The sequence below is a fragment of the Amphiura filiformis genome, chromosome 11 (genome assembly GCF_039555335.1).
Source record: "Amphiura filiformis chromosome 11, Afil_fr2py, whole genome shotgun sequence".
Classification (NCBI taxonomy): Eukaryota; Metazoa; Echinodermata; class Ophiuroidea; order Amphilepidida; family Amphiuridae; genus Amphiura; species Amphiura filiformis.
In genome coordinates this window covers 1,628,377-1,648,376 of record NC_092638.1, presented here as the reverse complement: position 1 = coordinate 1,648,376, position 20,000 = coordinate 1,628,377, and the positions used below count along the sequence as shown (strand labels likewise).

The 20,000-nt window shown below is 38.3% G+C and overlaps 1 protein-coding gene across 1 annotated transcript in view; it reads right to left on the bottom strand.

The window, feature by feature from the left end:
• LOC140164187 (uncharacterized) overlaps positions 1 to 20,000 on the bottom strand; it is a 37,822-nt gene that overhangs the window by 7,375 nt on the left and 10,447 nt on the right. The window contains exons 3-11 of the mRNA XM_072187430.1: positions 9,509 to 9,679; positions 8,643 to 8,955; positions 8,165 to 8,307; positions 7,624 to 7,676; positions 6,619 to 6,765; positions 5,094 to 5,185; positions 3,733 to 3,904; positions 2,827 to 2,909; positions 1,004 to 1,034 (exon numbers count right to left, since the gene is read on the bottom strand). Of these exons, the coding sequence (XP_072043531.1) occupies positions 1,004 to 1,034; positions 2,827 to 2,909; positions 3,733 to 3,904; positions 5,094 to 5,185; positions 6,619 to 6,765; positions 7,624 to 7,676; positions 8,165 to 8,307; positions 8,643 to 8,955; positions 9,509 to 9,679 (1,205 nt within the window). The remainder of the gene's footprint in view (positions 1 to 1,003; positions 1,035 to 2,826; positions 2,910 to 3,732; positions 3,905 to 5,093; positions 5,186 to 6,618; positions 6,766 to 7,623; positions 7,677 to 8,164; positions 8,308 to 8,642; positions 8,956 to 9,508; positions 9,680 to 20,000) is intronic.

Genomic DNA, 20,000 nt, shown 5'->3' with positions numbered 1-20,000 from the left:
GGTCTTGCATAGCGAATTGCACGCAAGTACGCAACTATACGTACAAATGCACTTTGCGTATTGTGTAACTTGCGCTTGTTTTTGACGTTAATGACGCGCCCAATAAGAAATTTTAAAATAAATAATTTTGCCGATAACGTAAAACATTGTTGGGTTCTACATTATTGTTAGACTCATTGTATAGGCCTAAACATATTTATAATCATTATGAGTTGGGATGGCAGCAGCGTAGCTAGAGATGGGGAAGGGGGTTGAAGAGAGCTGAGGAAAGGGGAAAGGAAAGGAAGGGAAATCTGAAGAAGAGAATAGAAAGAGAGAAAGAGAAAAACCTTACCCAAAAGGGAAAGAAAGCCAAAAAAGAGAAAATAAACGAGGACGAATACAAAGAAAGGGAACTGAATAAAAACAAAACGGAGCCCTAAAAAGGGACGGGGAACAAAATAAATGGAAGAAGACAAAACAACATTTAGCATGCAGGTGAGCAATTCAAGTGCAAGTATTGGAAGGGGAAATGATTGAAAGAAAAGGGAAGAAATTGTAGAATGTGAAACTATGAAATGAAAAGACCAGGCAAGGAATTGAAAGATGAATGTATAGAAAGGGAAAAGAAAGAGAGGACCCGGGGAACTCGATAAGACAAAATGGAGAAAATGGAGGGAAAATGAGGGAAGACACAAGACACTGAAAGAAAGGAACATAACTATTAAAAACCATAAGGGAAATGAAGCTGGAAGAGTAATAAATGAAGTAAAAACTTCAAGGGCAATAATGCGAGTGAATGTAATGGAAAGCGTAAGAAGTGCTTAAAACACAGGAACTTTCAGGACCCCTACCCCCTAAACCCTACCAAGTACCAAGGGCTCTAAGAAGGACCGTCTGACTCGAGAATCGATCCGTTCCAGTTTCTTCTCCTCTTGTAACATGAGTGTGATAATCGATCTTGACGTGCTGGGGCAATTACCAAATACGGCGTATAATTATCATTTAGAATGTTCACACTTACCGATGCCACTATCCTTTGACGCCATGGCTTCCTGTAATTATTCAAATAAACATGTATGATTGGCGGGAAAATGTACGATACTAGTTGTATATTATGTTTTATAGTAAATGCAGGTCTAAAACATGTTTACTTTCTATCATTTACATCTTAAATATCTAAAATATCCAAATGAACCTATAGGACCAGTTAAAAAGAAATACGAGTATACAGGATCGTTTAGTAAACATTGAAAAGGTAAGGTTAAAGATGTGCACTATTTTAAGAAACAGTTGCTGAGTTCCAGGAGTAAACAGCGCCATGTAATTTTAAAGAAGCATTTTCTTTACATCGAGTCGATAATGTTGCACAGAGCTATTTACAGTGTTTTCCAATGATCGCATTAGATCGCATTGGCACATCGTGCGTCGAGTGCCGCTCTTTAATTCTGTAATATCTAGCAATGCTTTGAGAAATTCGAATATCACATTATTATTATAAATAAATGTTCGTGATATGATCAAAAGCGATTAACCAGGTAATGGATAAACTCCTGATAACCATCACACATACCCAAAACCAGCAAACGGCCCTATCCACCGGGTGCACCGTTCAGTCCGACACGCCGCTAGTCCGACACGCCGCTAGTCCGACAAAACAAATTCCCTATACTTAGAGGTGCGTCAGTCCGAAAATGAAAAGCACGGCGCTAGTCCGAAAAAAGCATACGCTAGTCCGAAAATGAAAACCACTGCAACAGTCCGACACGCCGCTAGTCCGAATCTGAAAACGCAGTTTTTAGTCCGACACGCCGCTAGTCCGAATCCTAAATACACTGCGCTAGTCCGAATTTGGTAAACACTTCTTCAGTCCGACACTGCGCTAGTCCAAAACTGAAAACCATGGCGCTAGTCCGAAACTAGTTCGGACTAGCGCAGTGTTGTTGTTTTTAGATTCGGACCAGCGCAGTGGGTTTTTTAGATTCGGACCAGCGCAGTGTCGGACCGACGGGGTGTTTTCCAGAGTCGGACTAGCGCAGTGCTTTTTAATTTCGGACTAGCCCAGTGGTTTTCATTTTCGATTTTTGAACTAGCGGCGTGTCTGACGGGCAGAGTATATTTTAGATTCGGACTAGCGGCGTGTCGGACTGGTGCAGTGCATTTCAGATTCGGACTAGCGGCGTGTCGGATTAGCGGAGTGTTGGACTAGCGGCGTGTCGGACTATCGCCCTGTACCCATATCCACAAGGAGACCACAGTGAAGAGTCATCTGTTTAAGATTTTCGTGCAATACTTGTGGTCAAAGCTTTTCATAGACATCAGATGGAGTTAAAATTGCACACTATTGATTTGTTTTCCATTTCACCAGGCTGCAATTTTTCCAACAACAACTGCAATCTAAACTCTAACTCTATTAAATCTAATCGCTTATAGGGTTTTCTTATATAATTGGCCCATTACAGCCGTAAATGGCGTTTCGGCTTGGCTAACTCCAATCAGGGCGGAATTAGCGAAGCGGAAAGGTGAAAGCGAGGACGATTGTGTCGCCTGCCACCGCCAATTCTAGCCTGATTGGATTCAGCGAAGCCAAATCGCCATCAAAGACCAATAAAGCTCTATAGAACTTGAAATAATTGACGGCTTCAATAAAGTAATGGATATCTGCAAAGCTGATTTACGGATAGGCCCCTATACACATAATGATAACAATCGTGGATTTTAACATGTTTATAAATCCAACAATTTTATTACCATTTAGATTTTAGAATCACTGTCTTGCCATTTTGGAGATTTAATACAAAATGCTATAAATGCAGGTTGTATAAAAGAATATAATGAGATACTCACCTCAGTGCGACCCATGAGAGCGGCGTCTGATTTGGGTAGCCTTGGTTTGGTTGGGCTAATAGTGGTATTGGTCTTTAGAAAATCTGATCAAGAAAAGGAGGCGCACATATTAATTAGTACGGTCATAATATTTTGCTTTCATGATTTCGTAATACGTAGCGCATAGCTCCTCTCAGGATGCATTTATGTGATTGCCACATAGTTGAACTAAATTTAGTAACAGACCGGAATTCATTTGATAAATTTCTGTGAAGATATGACATCAAACCTACACTTTGTTGTGTGACTAATTTTGTGCTTTCCTTTTGGAGTGCCATTTCAGACCATAACTCTGCAACTGATATGTTCAAAAGATTTGCAAAACCCATGTATTCAAAGATGCATATCAATAACTATATTTTTATTATTATTTGATGTATTTTATCCTTGTAGCTTTGTCCTTGTTTATGCGGTTATTTTTTCATAATATATGCTTGTTTAATTTTTATGCGAAAAAAAGCAAGCTGCGGATACGCGCGGATGCTCGATTTCATAGAATAAAAGATGGTACCTTAGTATTTTACTTAAATGTAATTATTAGTCTCAAAAACAACATTCCCAAGAATAGGGGGAGAATTACATGAATATAGTGCATTAGTACAATTGTCCAAATTATTTCTAAATTCACTTTTGTTGATTAAGATTTTGTTCCTCGTTTTAATAGCTCGACAAGTGAACCGTTTTTGTTTTGTTTTGTTTGTTAATAATGATCTTTGTGTGTAGGGGGGACGGAGACAACCAATTTTCACGGAGCAGAGTTGATGTAAAAATAACTGCCTATAAGATAGTGGAATTCTCAATGGTGTTTTGATATAACGGGGTCGTCACTGAGCATTGTCTGTATTTTATATATAATACGTCACTTACCACTACCTCTCGACGGTTTCTTAGTCTCCGAATGACTGGAGAGATTCAAAGCAGCAACTTTCGCTCTGACAGACACTTCACCAGATGTCCTCCAGAAGTCGCTTCCCACGCTTTCACCCTTGCCACTATCCTGTATCTTCTGTACTTTCTTGGCTTCTGGTGCTTCTGTTACCTGCTAGTATATCATATTAGAGAGCATGATTATAATTTCTAAAAGAAAATCTGCTGTTACAATGAAGATATGGAAGATGAGAGCGTGTAAAAAAAGGATTGATTTTCTCCTGATGAACAGACATAATGAAAAAGGGAAAGAAAGTGTTTCCTTTGAAAATCTTCATTGGTCGGTGCCCTTATCAGTCTTGTTTCCCGCCAGACTGATTGTGACCCCGGAACGTAAACCTGAACCAACAAGTCATACAAAGAAATTGTCTCTTTAGATACGATTTCTGAGAATTAAACCAGTGGCTTTGGTCAGTGGTTAGTGCAATAGGACCTGTCACATCTGCATCCTAATTGGTTATTAATTCTCATATAAAATGTGTTTCCAACTGCAAGCGCAAACTGTACAATATGACTAGAACTAGGACTAGACCCGCCACGAAGGCACCAATCGGCCTCTCATGAGCCGCATCGCGTACTCGCGTGTCTTGTGTGCATTTATATCTCCAGATTCCACTGAAGCAAAGTGGTTGATTGACAGCCAATTACACCAAAATCCATTTGGGGCTCGATTCGGACCAATCAGTGCAAATCTCGCCTAATAACTCGCCTGCGTGCCCGGACCCAAGACGCTGACCCAAGATGATGCAATTATGCTGAGAAACCAATTTACTATTGCTATATGCAATAACGGAATGTGTGTCTGCCGATAAAAAGCGATGTTCAGTCACCCTTCCATCGGCTTCATCGGCCCAACTCCTGTATGTTAACGCAACCGGATTATAGCACTTGCAGACAAAAATATTAGAAATATCGTTCGCGTTTTAACGAAAATAGCGGTATTGTCAAAGGCCAAATAAATCGCAGAATCGCTCAAAAGGGTGTTTTTCCCTGAAAATGAGAGGCAAAAGGGGTGTGTTTTAAAGTTCACCGACAAGCATGAATAGCCGTGGATGCACGGAGTGTGGGAACCGGGCCATGAATCAACTAAAACCCAAGTACTCAGCCGCCTTCTGCTCCTATTCGGACCTATTCGGATGATTCGCACTACATTTATAGAAACATAATGTCCTATGCTCATTATGTGAGTTTTTTGTTGCTTATTTTGTTTTAGGGTAAGAATTAATATGATTAATGTTAATTTCCAAACACGCTGTAAGTAGATGTTATTGTTTTCTTTGTATATTAATGAAATAACTCACCGTCTCAACGATTTCAATTAAGACCCTATCAGCTCTCCGTATTGTAGACTTGAATTGGCTCTGGTAAAGATGGGTAACGGACTCCTGAATTTCTATTAAAGGTTTGAATAGAGAAATACTTCATTGATCAGGTTTATGCTTGAGACATTCGTTTTATACATAATACTGAATACAGGTGAATTTATGGGGCCTGGATTATTATAGGAAAGTCACGTACTCTTTTTGCGGAGGACTATAGCTACACATCACAGCAACATATACCTTGATGTGTCATCGGAATTACCAAATACAGACAAATAACAGACAACGATAAACCGTTCGCATTCGCACCGCGCCTTTTGTGTTAAATCAACTACAGAGGGCGTCGTTGTAATTCACACCTTGATTTCAATCGTGTCATCGGAATTACCAAATACAGACGAATAGCATGCAACGATAAACCACTCGCATTCGCAACGCGCCTTTTGTGTTAAATTAACTACAGAGGGCGTCGATGCAATTCATACTTTGATTTCAATCGTGTCATCGGAATTACCAAATACAGACGAATAGCATGCAACGATAAACCGTTCGCATTCGCAACGCGCCGTTTGTGTTAAATTAACTAAAGAGCGCGACATTGTAATTCACACCTTGATTTCAATCGTGTCATCGCAATTACCACATACAGACGAATAGTAGACAACGATAAACCGTTCGCATCCACGTGACCGTGCCTTTTGTGTTAAATTAACTACAGAGGGCGTCTATGTAATTCACACCTTGATTTCAATCGTGTCATCGGAATTACCAAATACAGATGAATAGCAGACAACGATAAGCCGTCCGCATCCGCACCGCGCCTTTTGTCTTAAATTAAGTACAGAGGGCGTCGTTGTAATTCACACCTTGATTTCAATCGTGTCATCAGAATTACCAAATACAGACGAATAGTATACAACGATAAACTGTCCACATCCGCACCGCGCCTTTTGTGTTAAATCAATGACAGAAGGCGTCGTTGTAATTCACACCTTGATTTCAATCGTGTCATCGGAATTACCAAATACAGACGAATAGCAGACAACGATAAGCCGTCCGCATCTGCACCGTGCCTTTTGTGTTAAATTAACTACAGAGGGCGTTGACATTCACGCATTGATTTCAATCGTGTCATCGGAATTACCAAATACAGACGAATAGCAAACAACGATAAACTGTCCACATCCGCACCGCGCCTTTTGTGTTAAATCAACTACAGAGGGCGTCGTTGTAGTTCACACCTTGATTTCAATCGTGTCATCGGAATTACCAAATACAGACGAATAGCAGACAACGATAAACTGTCCACATCTGCACCGTGTCTTTTGTGTTAAATTAACTACAGAGGGCGTCGATATCAATATTTACACAATGCAGAGCGATTTTTGCCTTGGTCACTACCGCGCTGGACGAATCGCTTAAGGCACTCTACCATTCATAGATTAGTATAGGGACGATGCAGTAGGTAGTAGCCATAGGAGTATATGTTTTGTATTAGTCGCACCTTGAAACTGTGGTCTGTCTGAAGGCTTTGCATCCCAGCATCTCTCAATCAAGGCTACAATCTCTTTTGGAACATCACTAGGAATTTGGTTCATGTCTGGGCGCTTTCCAGTTAACAACCAGACAGCAACTAAAGTTGGCTCGGCATCTAAGACAACAAAAAACAGAGGATTGATCATCATATGGTCATTTGTTAAAGTTTGATCATTTTCCTTTACCAATTTGATACATAAGAGGAACTCGACAGGTTCTTTTAGAAGCTTATAGTCCGAAAAATAAACTCAATATAACATTCCACTATTTGCAGTATTTGCAAGGTATATTTAAAGCAAGTGTGTAGAAACAACCTTTGCTTCCGATCGGATTGTGTGGGGGTGTGTGCGTGGAGGGAAATTAATCATCCGATAGTGGCGGATCGTCTCGTAGTGAGGGTCAAAAACGCATGATTTCTAAAAAAGGGTTATCTAGTTGATACATTTATGGGTTATTTTAGTGCACCAAAAAACGCTGAATTCCTATTTAAGGATGTTTTTGCTCAAAAGGGCAAATCCTGTTATAAAGGGTATGTTTTGAAAATCTCTGGTCGCGCATGTTATAATACTTGATCCCCCATACCAGGGAGGAGGATCGCCTCGCCGTATGTGTGAATCCTCCGACGGTGGAGCGTATGGGAATTCCCTGAGCGTTCGGAGGATCGTAGTGTGTTGGAATCCTCTGATTGTGTGAGAATCCTCAAACTGTGGAAGAACGTCACGCAGTGTATGGGGAGCTTCAAATCGTTCGGATGATCGCTTTACCCAGGGGGAATTCTCAAACGGCGGAGGACCACCACAAGCTACCTCACACTGTTCGGGCATCCATACACTGAGTGGCAATCCCCGACATGAGAGAATTATTATTCGCCGCGTGGAGATCCTTTGACATCTGACATTATTTATAAATTAATTATTATTAATAAATAAGTAAATAAATAAAAATTTAAAAAAGGACAAGGCTATTTACTTACGTCCCAACCAAGCATCTTTACCGCTCACGAATTCAAATAGAGTGATTGCATATCTGGAATGAAACAGTGCAGACAAGTAAAAATCATAAGTCTTGACTACTGCATACATCAAGCTTGTGAGCATACGGGGCATGCTATTGACTGGGTAAACACATGAATAACGTAAACTGAAACGAAACTGGACATCATATTCAGGGGGGGCACATTGTAACACGACATACAAACCGTGAAGCCTGATTTAAGGATTAGTTGCAGTCAATCAGCAAGGAGGACGGTATTTTACAGCATAATTTAAAAACAGTTTTTCTGAAAACAAACCCTTCTTCATCTTATGTGTCAATTTGTGTTGTGTTTTGTGTTTAGCCAATGAGAGGCTTGCTCCGTTATGATGGCAACCATATTTTGAAAAGCCCGTTTTCAAAACTAAACATGTGCTCTAATAATCACGATAATGGTATATATAGCGGCTCGCATTTGAAAAGCGTATTTAAATCGATCCAAACATATTCACCCTCCCCCTTACAGGAATAGAAGTTCTTACGTCCATATGTCCCAGAATTTGTCCGGTTTGGTCTTCTCACTGCTGTATCCTTCTGGTGGGATGTGTGAAAACGTTCCGGCAACACGGACGCTTTGCATGTACTGAACTGTTTTAGTACTCAGTGCCAATCCCAGATCTCCAACCTAATGAAATATACATACATAAAGATATGTGCTTTTTTTTCTTCTTCTTTTTGGGAAAGGACATCAACTTTTTTTCCATGAAAAAAAAAAACCAGTTTATTCAATGATTCAAATGCATTTTCTTGCCATGTATTATGCGAGTTAATTTTTTTTAAATTATTTTTTTATTTAATGGGCAACATAAAAGCAGTTTTTGGAATTACCCAATTGTCAACATTTCCTTTTGCTCTCGATTTGCTTCTATATTCAACCATTAGATTCATACACATTGCTTCATTCTGTCTCTTTCTTAGTCAGACAACGGGTAAGTAAAATATGCGTGGACATATACATACCTTAACACAAAATCCATTACCAACCATCACATTTTCAAGTTTCAAATCTCGATGAATCACCGGAGGAGTTTGCGTGTGGAGGAAATTCATCGCCAACGCAATCTCTTGGATCATCTTAATCTTCCTAGCCCAGCAGTTACCTCCCATCATAAACTTCTGGTTGAATTTTCTTAAGTCTCCATACTCAAGGACTTCCATGACGATACTGAGAGGTTTGCCAGGATCTTCGATGACTCCCATAACGCGTACAAGATAAGGGCACGTGATACCACGCCACATCTTCTTGGCTTCTTTCAGGATCTCATCATCCAAGCTGTATGAAATAAATTCAATCCATATTTTCAGAGGTTGCTGATTAAAATAAAGGAAGAAAAGCAGAAGAAAGAAAGAAAGAAAGAAAGAAAGAAAGAAAGAAAGAAAGAAAGAAAGAAAGAAAGAAAGATAAGATAAGAAATAAAGAAAGAAAGAAAGAAAGAAAGAAAGAAAGAAAGAAAGAAAGAAAGAAAGAAAGAAAGAAAGAAAGAAAGAAAGAAAGAAAGAAAGAAAGAAAGAGAGAGAGAGAGAGAGAGAGAGAGAGAGAGAGAGAGAAAGAAAGAAAGAAAGAAAGAAAGAAAGAAAGAAAGAAAGAAAGAAAGAAAGAAAGAAAGAAAGAAAGAAAGAAAGAAAGAAAAAGTTTTTGTTTTTTTGGTGTGTGTTTTTTTCAACTTATAGACCAATTAGGTAATAATTGGTACCGAATAATAGGAATAAACATCCATACACAGGCTATACCTCCCCTACCCAAATATACAGCAGTAAGATAAGGGTTCAACATAATATGGTAGTAAACGTAATTTTTGTCAGGACATATATCTAATAAATCTTACGTGATTCCATTGAATTGTTTGATAGCAACCTCTCCCCAGCTTTTATGAGTCGCAAGTGATACACCACCAAATCCTCCACCAGCAAGAAACTTGCCAACTGTAATATCATCTGGTCTGATAAATGCAAAACCCTCTGCCGATGTTGCCATGATTGATGTATTAAGAGTGTATCTGAAATCAAATTTCAAGACAAAAACATAGAAACAATTATTATAACTAATGCGGCTATTTTTTTTGGTTACAAACCCGATATTGTTAAAATATCGAGGATGGTTATTTTATTCATACTCGATATGCCAAACGGTAGCACGCATGAGTTCTAGTTTAAGGCTAATGGGACGGCAGGAGCCGTATTTTTCCAGTTTTAACCATTTAACTGAAAATAAAATGAAGCTCTTATTATTGGTTGTTTTGTGTTATAAAGTATTAATGAAACCTTTGCTTAAAGATAGTGATAAGTTTATATTCATTATGAGCATTAGTGATATTGATGTCAACAATATTGCTATAGTTAATTTCATCCTGCTTTTATAAAACGTTCTTTAAACATACTGATATTTAATTTTTCATATCCATAATATGTCAAATGTTCTATACCTGTTACACTTACAGTATATATCTTATATTTTCATGAACATTTAATATCTCTATATCCGTCTTTTGACTTAAAATTCTGATTTTGATTCTATTGCTATATCTGATAAGAAATTAGTCTAGTAAGCCAATAATTGCATACACTATTTTTATAGGTCTTATGGCTTTTAAGCTAAGTCCAAAAATATATGAAAACTAACGTTTTTAGCGTTCTGCCTCTCCAAGGAAAAAGTCATGCACATAGGGCGATAATGACACTCCTTATATCAAGCCGTGGGATCTCCTTTATAGAAACCAAGCAATTCCTCTTGTGTGTCAGCTTTACTTGTCATGCTCCACTCCAACCAGCCTCAACATAATTTTTAATCAAGTATAATCACTAAATGAAAGATATCCATTACTATATTAATAGAGCTACGTCAACACAGCCGAGGTGAATGCCACTTAGCAGACAAGACAAATATGATAAATGCTGATTATTGATAGTTATCAACTTGACAGAACAATTACGTGCAATATCCATAATTTATTTCGCATCATATCGTTTTATTATCAGATTATGATCACTAAAATCAGATAACCCTAATACAACCTACATCGCATCGGCAATTGAGTAAAGTCGATTTTCTGTCAATAACTATAACACCGAAAAGTGGTCATGGAAATTTAAACAAAAACGAACTAACTACCCCACCGCTCGGTTAGTTGAGGACTATTAGAAACACTAAAGCTTTGGTTCTCAACGATTTTCTATGGCGAAACTGTGATTAAGAATTTTCAGCCATTAGTTCAAAGTCGGGGTGCACTTTCAGCCATTTTTGTTTTTTGATGGCTCTCAGTCATAAACATTTCATATAAGAAAGGCACCTATGCTGCTGCGGTGCGCATCCCTGGAGTTGACATGGATTGCCTCACATTAATAATTACGAAGAATAAAATATGCGCTGGCGCTTTGCGCTATTTGTGAGCTCTTACATAGGTAAATCTACGATCCTGTACAAGCAGAATGCAGTCCATACAATTATGACACATTATAAATTACAAATTTACAAAAATTTTAAATTTGCGCTATTTTGTGAGCTTCTGACAGAAGTTCTGTAGCCGATTTCTTGGAAACGTTTTGTCGAACTCAAGCTGATAATATGGTAATGATTTATAGCCATAGAGCTGTAAGACTATATAGTAGTTTTAAACTACTATATAGTTAAAACTACTATACAGCTCTATATCTATAGCGTACTCCACTAATACGTAATTCTCACTCCATTTTAAGCGAATATAACCCACTAAAAGTCAAATTTTCAAATGATCTTCGGCTTTTCCTCCCAGGTACATATACTTAAAGTGAATTATATTATTAGATTTATAAATTTTACTTCGAGGTATGTTAAATGTAAAAAATATTTATTTTTAATAATTTGCCATAAAAATTGTATTACATCGCCAATTTCACACAAAAAATCAAAATTATTTAATATCAGAAGGGCAGTATTCGTATTCAGAATGCAATTCGATATGTCTGATGTATCAGGCCCCACAAAAAATACTGTGCAAATGTGGGTGACCGACCACTTATACTGATTGACAAAGGTTTGATATGTAATTTAAAAAGTTTCGTTTAGATTTAAGACACTGGTACTCTCTCAAAAACATTTAAATCTGTTTTCACTCTAATCTGGTGTTTTAAATACTTTTAGCTCTGGCAACTGGTTTTGTCTAGTTTTGATAACGTCACCAAACTTCTTTGTGACCGTTTTGTAATGCGCTGGTCATAAACATTATCCAGTCTGTAAGCCCCTTCATCTTTGTTCTTGGTATGATTGCATATACTTAACGTAGTCACCTGAAGTCTGTGGTTCTCTGCGTTTGCCTTTAATCGGTTAATTATCCATACTGATATTATAATTTCTCGCCCGTTCTTATTTCTTTTTAAATAAATAGTGCGGTATACGGTATTATGTTGCAGCACAGTATTACATTCGCGTTAATTCATTTAAATTTTATTAATTTTAATTAAATGTGCACTTATGACCATAAAATCATGTGAAGACTTTTTTGGATGTGTTTATCTGTTGTAAACGTAAGAAAAAGACATGACAAACTTACTTTGATGTGCAGTTACTTTTCTGTATCGTCTAGTTGTATTTGTCGCACCTGTCGTGAGTCCCAGCAATAGGCTGCGTACTGTGAAGTGACGGGATTATTTTATATACGTAATAGCTGGAATACAGCGTATGGCGAGATCACAAGTTATGTGTGCTACTCAATCCTGCGTCCTATAGCTGAGATCCAGAGTGGCTGAGGTCCTAGCTGAGGAACACGTTTTATTTATATGGCTAACTTTCATCATATTTTTGACGTAATTCAAAAAGTGCCATCAACGACAATTTGTGTTATAGCAGAAGCTACATGATACGGATAAGTGCGCATGCGTCATTGGGTGGATCGCGGTGGATCACTTGTAAAAGTTAAAAATTAACCTAACCAATTGTTGTACCTTCCATGAGTAGGCCTTTTATTATGCTGACGGTTATATATATGAACCCCCTCCCTTCCCCCTTCGGTTAGATAAGCTTATAATCCGAAGACATGAAGTGCAAAAATAAATATCAGTCTGTTTCAACAACTACCATGGGAGCTTGATTGTATTCTACAACCTCCTGGTAAGGTAGTTCCCCCGGGGTAGTCCCAAGGTAAATAGTAGATTATTTTGCTAGAACCACACATGGCACAATACACTGAAAACATAAATTGGTCAGTATGACTAACATGGTATAACCTAACGTGAGTCAAGCAGTTCTAAGCTAGTCAGGCAGCTGCTGGACTAGCTTGCATGATGAGTGTGCTACAAATCACGTTACTGTTAAAAAATTGAAAAAAAGTGACAAATGTGGCAGTTTATCTTGCCTGGCGGGATTTATTATCATAGTTTTGCGTTATGAAATTGATATATTATCCTCTTACCTGGTAATCATGATGACGGCCGATTTATGACCACTTACCTTCTTCGGGAATAGAACCCGGAACTGGAGATTATAAACCGTCTATCCTCACCACTAGACCACGGAAGCAGTTCGTGAAATTGTGAATCTTATTATCAGTACTTATCATGTTTAGTATGCTTACCTTAGATTCTAAACTCTGCTATCGCATGTGAATATCCAAAATATCACATTAAAAACCATCGCTCTTACAAATATAAACAATAATTGATGCTAGTGCCAAGTTGTCGATCCTAAACTTTCCGTTCCGATTATTATCTAACTATTAGACAACTACAAACACAAGGCAGTGATTTCAAAGCAATGTCATCTGTGTTGAATAATGAACATATACTATTCAAAGCGGTTGCGCAACTGCGAAATGAAAGTTACGAAAGCCGTCGGCTCGACTAACCTAGAGCTAGTCAAGCCGGCTTGACTAACCTAAGGCTAGTCAAGCCGGCTTGAATAACCTAAAGCTAGTCAAGCCTGCATGACTAGTTTGTCCGTCAGATATCGTAAACTAGTCGGTCACACATATATCGTTGGTCAAGCAGGCTTGACTAGCTTTAGGTTAATCAAGCCGGATTCTAAAGTTCGAATTGCAGGTTTGACTAATCTAAAGCTAGTCAAGCCGGCTTGACTAGCCGGTCTGACCAGTTTAAAGCTAGTCAGGCAGCTGCCTGGCTAGTCTATGTTTACAGTGTATACGAAACTATATATATATAGCCTACTAAGTATTTGGAATCCATTCACCGAGAGGAGGAATTTGACATGTATTTTGATCCAATCAGTGTAATGAAATGAAAAAAGTTGAAAACTTTTTTGTTCCTTATATCAGAAGATACTATTGAATTGATTTGATTATTTTCACATTCATATACCATTGCCTTCCTGTGACCCCCAGGGTGCATTATGTTTTATTGGCGTTTACTAACATTTATTATACAGTTATTCGCTATCATATAGGTAATATTTACATAACACAGTGAACTTTAACAATATGCAAACAAGTCGTAATCTTTTTATATTATGATAATGTATTTTTAAATACAAAATTTCCCCTTTATATGCTATATGATACGGTCCAAGGACAGTTATCTAATCTAAAGCATGGGTAGTGGAAATAAGCCATTTACCAGCGTATCCTTAAAGAGGAAGCCCCGCTAGAGTAGTTCTTCTGGGGGTGAATCAAACTGCCTGGTTATCGAATTAATCAGTGACAAGGTTATCTCTGAATTTGACAATTGTTAATTGATGCAATAACACTAAAACATCAATTAGCAACAGTCAAATTCAGAGATAACCTTATCATTGATTAATTTGATAACCAGGCCTGTTTGGTTCACCCCAGAAGAACTGCTCTGGTGGGGCTTCCTCTTTAATCACGGTTTATATATGTGATGCGATCAAGCAAAATCAGTCGGAACTCGGAAATATTGATTTTGAGATATAGCCATACAAAGGAAGTATTTCCTTTTGTTTCTTATTGTTTTAGAAGCTCATTGATTGCTCATATCTTTGGAACTGGCTGTTCAATTTCAATGGGGTTTTCTGCAAAATCCAGCTTTGTAAATGTTTCTTACTATCCTATAAGAAACTGAAAATTTATTATTGCCGAGTTCCGACTGATTTTGCTTGATCGCATCACATATTATTGGTAGAAATTTCCTGTTTTAATTTTTTTCCTTCTGTCTCAAATTCTTACACAGTATATAAATTATTGGCTTTATAGGTCTTCAGTACGTTTCATTATGTATTTATTTCAATTCCAAAATGTAGTGACTTTATTACAACACATTGAGAAGAAAGTTACTTTACCTTTCACGTACACATGATGTTGTGGAACATAATTATTGGCAATCATGGGTAATATTTACATAACACAGTGCACTTTGCCGGAGCACTTTGCCATTAGGTAAACATGTCGTAATCTTTTATTGTTATTATTATTATTATTATTTATCACAAACTTCCCCTTTAATTTTTTTAATAATTTTCATTAATAACACCTTAATTTTCTTCCTATACGAGGGGGTATCAAACAGTTTTAGAAATCGCCCAGAAGTGAAAGAGCTATATCAATGAAATTTTGTCAGTGCAATCATTGGTCCTTATGTACACTATGGTGCAAAAATGGACTCATAAGTATGTTTACTTTCTTTTACAGGAGCTAGATGTCACTACCTGCCTATGTAACCGCATAACCAGCAAAATGGAGAAAATTGAGGCATGCAGCATGATTAAGTTCCATTTTAAGGGTTACAGTGCCCAGAAAATCTGTGATGAAATAAAAATTCCTTTTCCAAAAAGCGACAGTGACATATTACAATCACCACCGAAGATAACTTTCATTTCATCATCAATTTTCTAGGCACTGCAACCCTTCAAAAGTAGGATCTTAAGAATGCTGCTTGCCTCAATTTTCTCAATCTTGCAGTTTATGCGCAGTAACTGGGGCAGCGGGTTATTGGCATCTAGTGCCACCTGTAAAAAAAGTAAACATGCCTATGAGACCATTTTTGGACCATAATGTACATAAGGACCAGTGATCGCACTAACAAAATTTCATTGATATAGCTCTTTCCCTTCTGGTCGATTTCTAAAACTTTTTGATACCCCCTCGTATGTGTATATAATAACCCTAAACGTACATCAAAAAAACCTCAACTACAAAAGCATAGCAGCTTACGCCATTGGCCAAGTGTTTCTAAACATACGTAAAAAAAACCTTGATTTTAATGCTAATTATTGCACTGGTCACGGTAGTCCTGTGACCTCTCTGGGAAATGAGTGTTAGGCTTTTCAAATAAATGTTTTTTGTGTAAAAACTGTAATGTCAGATAGGTAAAGGAATAAATTAATCTTAACTATACATCTATTTTAACGATTTTGGATACCTACTTACTTCACAATTGATCTAGTATAGAAGATAGAGTATTTATTTGAATTTTGTAAACGCCATTTTTAATGAAGACTGAAAAAGACGGTAAAATTTTATGTAAAATTTACATAGAACACATCAAAATATTACCGTGGTAATCTTATTTTTTAATTTCATAAATAAATCTAGGGGTTCTATGCGGATTTTTGGTGCAAACTGGAACAATCCAATGCCTTATGAGTTACCGCGCTGGAAGTATACTGTAGCCACGATACCGGCTAGTTGCGGAGTGGGTTCGAGGCCAACCTATGTCGAATTAAATGTCCCTTTTTTTTAAATAGTCATGAAATGGGCTGTGCGAATTTATGTATGGCGTAGGGAGGAGTGTTCCAACATCATATGCACGGGCGGGTATTCCACGTGATGCGATTGCGTCATCATGCGAACATTGGTATGGCGACGGAAAGCTTGGACGGGCAAGCTAAACTCCCGTGGCAAAGTAGGCCCGTGCACGTTTCTGGCACCCGACGTGTCGGTGGTTCAAAACCTCACCCGGAGAAAAAGTTTTCTCTTCATCTTCTTCTTCCTTCTTTCTTTCCTTGTGCGCCCTGTACACGAATACCATAATTGCATAAAAAGGGAATGGCTTATGAGTTACCGCGCTGGAAGTACACTGTAGCCACGATACCGGCTAGTTGCGGCGTGGGTTCGAGGCCAACCTCTGCCGAACTAAATTTCCCTTTTTAAAATTCATGAAATGGGCTGTGCGAATTTATGTATGGCGTAGGGAGGAGTGTTCCAACTGCTACGAGTCGCACTTGACTCAAGGCCAAAATCACCTTTTACCCGAACTCACACGAATGCACAACACAAATACACTGTTTGATTAAGCTAACAAAATCTAAGTCTTTAATTATATGACAACAAATGCTCATACACAATAATCAAATATAAACACTCTTTATCTATTCAGTACTTAGCCAGCATTCTTCTTCTTGGTGATCATAAAGTTCTTGCAATGTTCTGGATGACTGATGTAATATATCCTTATTCACTCGTCCTGCGAAAATCAGTGAAGTCCAGTGGACACTTGCGTTTATAAATATCCTTGCGTGTGAAATCCTCACACAAAAATGGTGTTGCTTCTCCAAACCGTTATCTCCTTGCGCTATTTTCTCCAACCTTAACTCTTTGCGCTGCTATGGGGCTATTTCCACCTTTCACACAATATCTTCAGGAAGCAGGACTGCGATGCAGTTGTCCTCACTTATTTTGACAGTTGCGTTGATTCAAAAACCCAGACTTCAGCAAGTCGACAGAAGAATATATATTCCTTTCTTGGAAGAAGTACGTTCTTTGACGTATTCTAGATCTTCTCCGACAACACTGGCAAATAGTAGTACTTTGACTACATAAAATATTTCTTTCTGGTTTGCAATATCCTTTCTTTGAAAGAATTGGACTGTAAGCATAATTATTAGCTAGCTAGTCCAGATCAACACTATCAACTGTGAAAAAATATGTTTACCTTTTCTTATATACCAAGCACTGGGAAAACCCCCATTCTATTAATAGGCAATTACTACCTTCACACTATTCTGCAGTCTGTGAAATTCCCAAGTCTTAATTATAACATTAACCTTTCACATTTTATCACTTCCTGAGGGGAATCCCCTGACATCACTTCCTGAGGGAAATCCCGTGACATCATCTTCACTTTACAATCTCTAGGGGTATTCCCATATGATCCAAAAATAGAAATGATTCAACTTGTTTTGCTCAATTTGAGAGGGGAGTTCCCCAGAATGTCATCACTCATGTAACTTTGTAAACAAAGATAAATCATCAAATTAAATTACTCAGGGCACATCACACAACAGCATATGCACGGGCGGATATCCCACGTGATGCGATTTCGTCATCATGCGAACATTGGTATGGCGACGGAAAGTTTGGACGGGCAAGCTAAACCCCCGTGGCAAAGTAGGCCCGTGCACGTTTCTGGCACCCGAGGTGTCGGTGGTTCAAAACCTCACTCGGAGAAAAAGTTTTTTCTTCATCTTCTTCTTCCTTCTTTCTTTCCTTGTGCGCCCTGTACACGAATACCATAATTGCATAAACATTGCAAGGGAATGGAATCAACCATTCCTTTTATAAAGGTAACATCTCCAGTCAAGCGTTGATTTGTACCTATTCGTGTACATAAAATGATGCACGTGTCGGCCGCTGCATGTGACTCTTTTTACATATTCGTAACAGGATTAATTACCACAGCAATGGGTTTACACAACGCTCTGCAGGGTCTATTGTTCTATTGTTTCCGATTAGAGCGCTGACATATTGGAAAATGTTGCCAATCAATATTCATGAGAGTGTACATTCAACGTCCAGTTTGCGAAATTGGGTGAGTTGTGTTTAGTAGGTGTGAAATACACCTGACTGGGCGTTTTAATTACGTAATGAATAAAGGCATTGACATCATCGAATGGCTGCCCAGTGCTGTTATGTGTTTAGTTATTATATAGGCCTAATAATTATTATTAAATGTATTCATCATTCCTTTCTTTTCCCTTCTCTGTACTTAAAAAAAAATAAATAAAATAAATGTAGATATTTATATAGCGCTTTATGCCGTAAACAGCCTCAAAGCGCTTTACATTTATTCCGCCGTTATTAGAATATGTCGGAACCACGTTTGCTGCCTAAAAATGGCGCAGGGTTCATCAGTACAACGACTGTGACTACCCCTAACAGCTTCCCATTGCACCTGGGTGGGGTGAGGCAAGCGTGACAAAGCGCCTTGCCCAAGGGCGCAACACGGTGGCGGGACGGGGACTCGAACCCACGCACGTCAAGCAAGCTCTCAGATTATGAGTCCAAGGCCGTAACCACTGAGCCACCGTGCCCTACGAAATCTTAATCTTTCCTAGGCCTACACTTTATCACTCCCTCGCTCTCATTGTCCCCTCTCACCCTCCCTCTCTCATTCCCACCATGTTCCTTATAATTCTATTTATCTACTTGTCTTTATTATATCTTTTTATGTCTCCCTTCCTCCAGCCCTCTCTCATTCTCCATATCCCCTCTTCCTCACTCCCAAGACTTCTCACAGAGGTGAATCTGCCCCTCCCCAACCCCCTCCCCTCTTTGGGTACGCCACTATTTCTATACCAATCTCCTTCTTAAAATAAAATTAAATGGACATTTCTTAAAAACAACCTTTATAGGCCTATACTTATACTTGCATGTATACGTATAGCGATTACCATTATAGTGTAATATAGATATATGGACTGAACATGGCAGCCTTCATACATTCTAATGTGTAATCGATCACCAAGAGCATTCAATTTATTTAAATGAAACGCCTAACGTCAGGTGGGTGGTAAAGATGATTGCATCGACAGCTATAGGCCTCCTTATAGACTCCAGACCCACACAAGCACACATTTGGGATACGTGAGTACAATGGTACCACTTTACACATGACTGCCCTTACACATGAATGTAGTGTGGTCACTTATTGATACTCGCCTGTTGTGTAGAGCGTTAATATGATGCCGGATCAGTGACCAATTTAATGGCGGAACCCCTTTATTCGAAACAATGGTACCACTTTTAAGAATATCCTGTCGCAACTTCTAATCGGCATCAAACGAAAGATATGTGACGTGTCATGTCAAAAGGAGACACTTTTGGGCGGTTATCAATTTTGAGGTTTTTACCTATCTTAAATATAGCGATATTTTGCTCCACAATGCCGTTTTCCCCAATGAAATCGGACATTCCTAAGCGAAGATATTAAGTTGGTAAGTTGTGGTATTATAAAATTGGAAGTTGAGATATCGTCCTTTAAAAATATTATTGACACTGTTGAGAGTAGGATTTATCTTCAAAAATGTCTCAAAAAATACAAGATGCCAGTCATATTCCGGTCTGAAACTATCAGACAATATTTTTAACATTAATAGTATCACAAATTCGCAACAAACCCAAATTGTGAAAAAATCACCCCGGGCAGATTTTTGGCTAT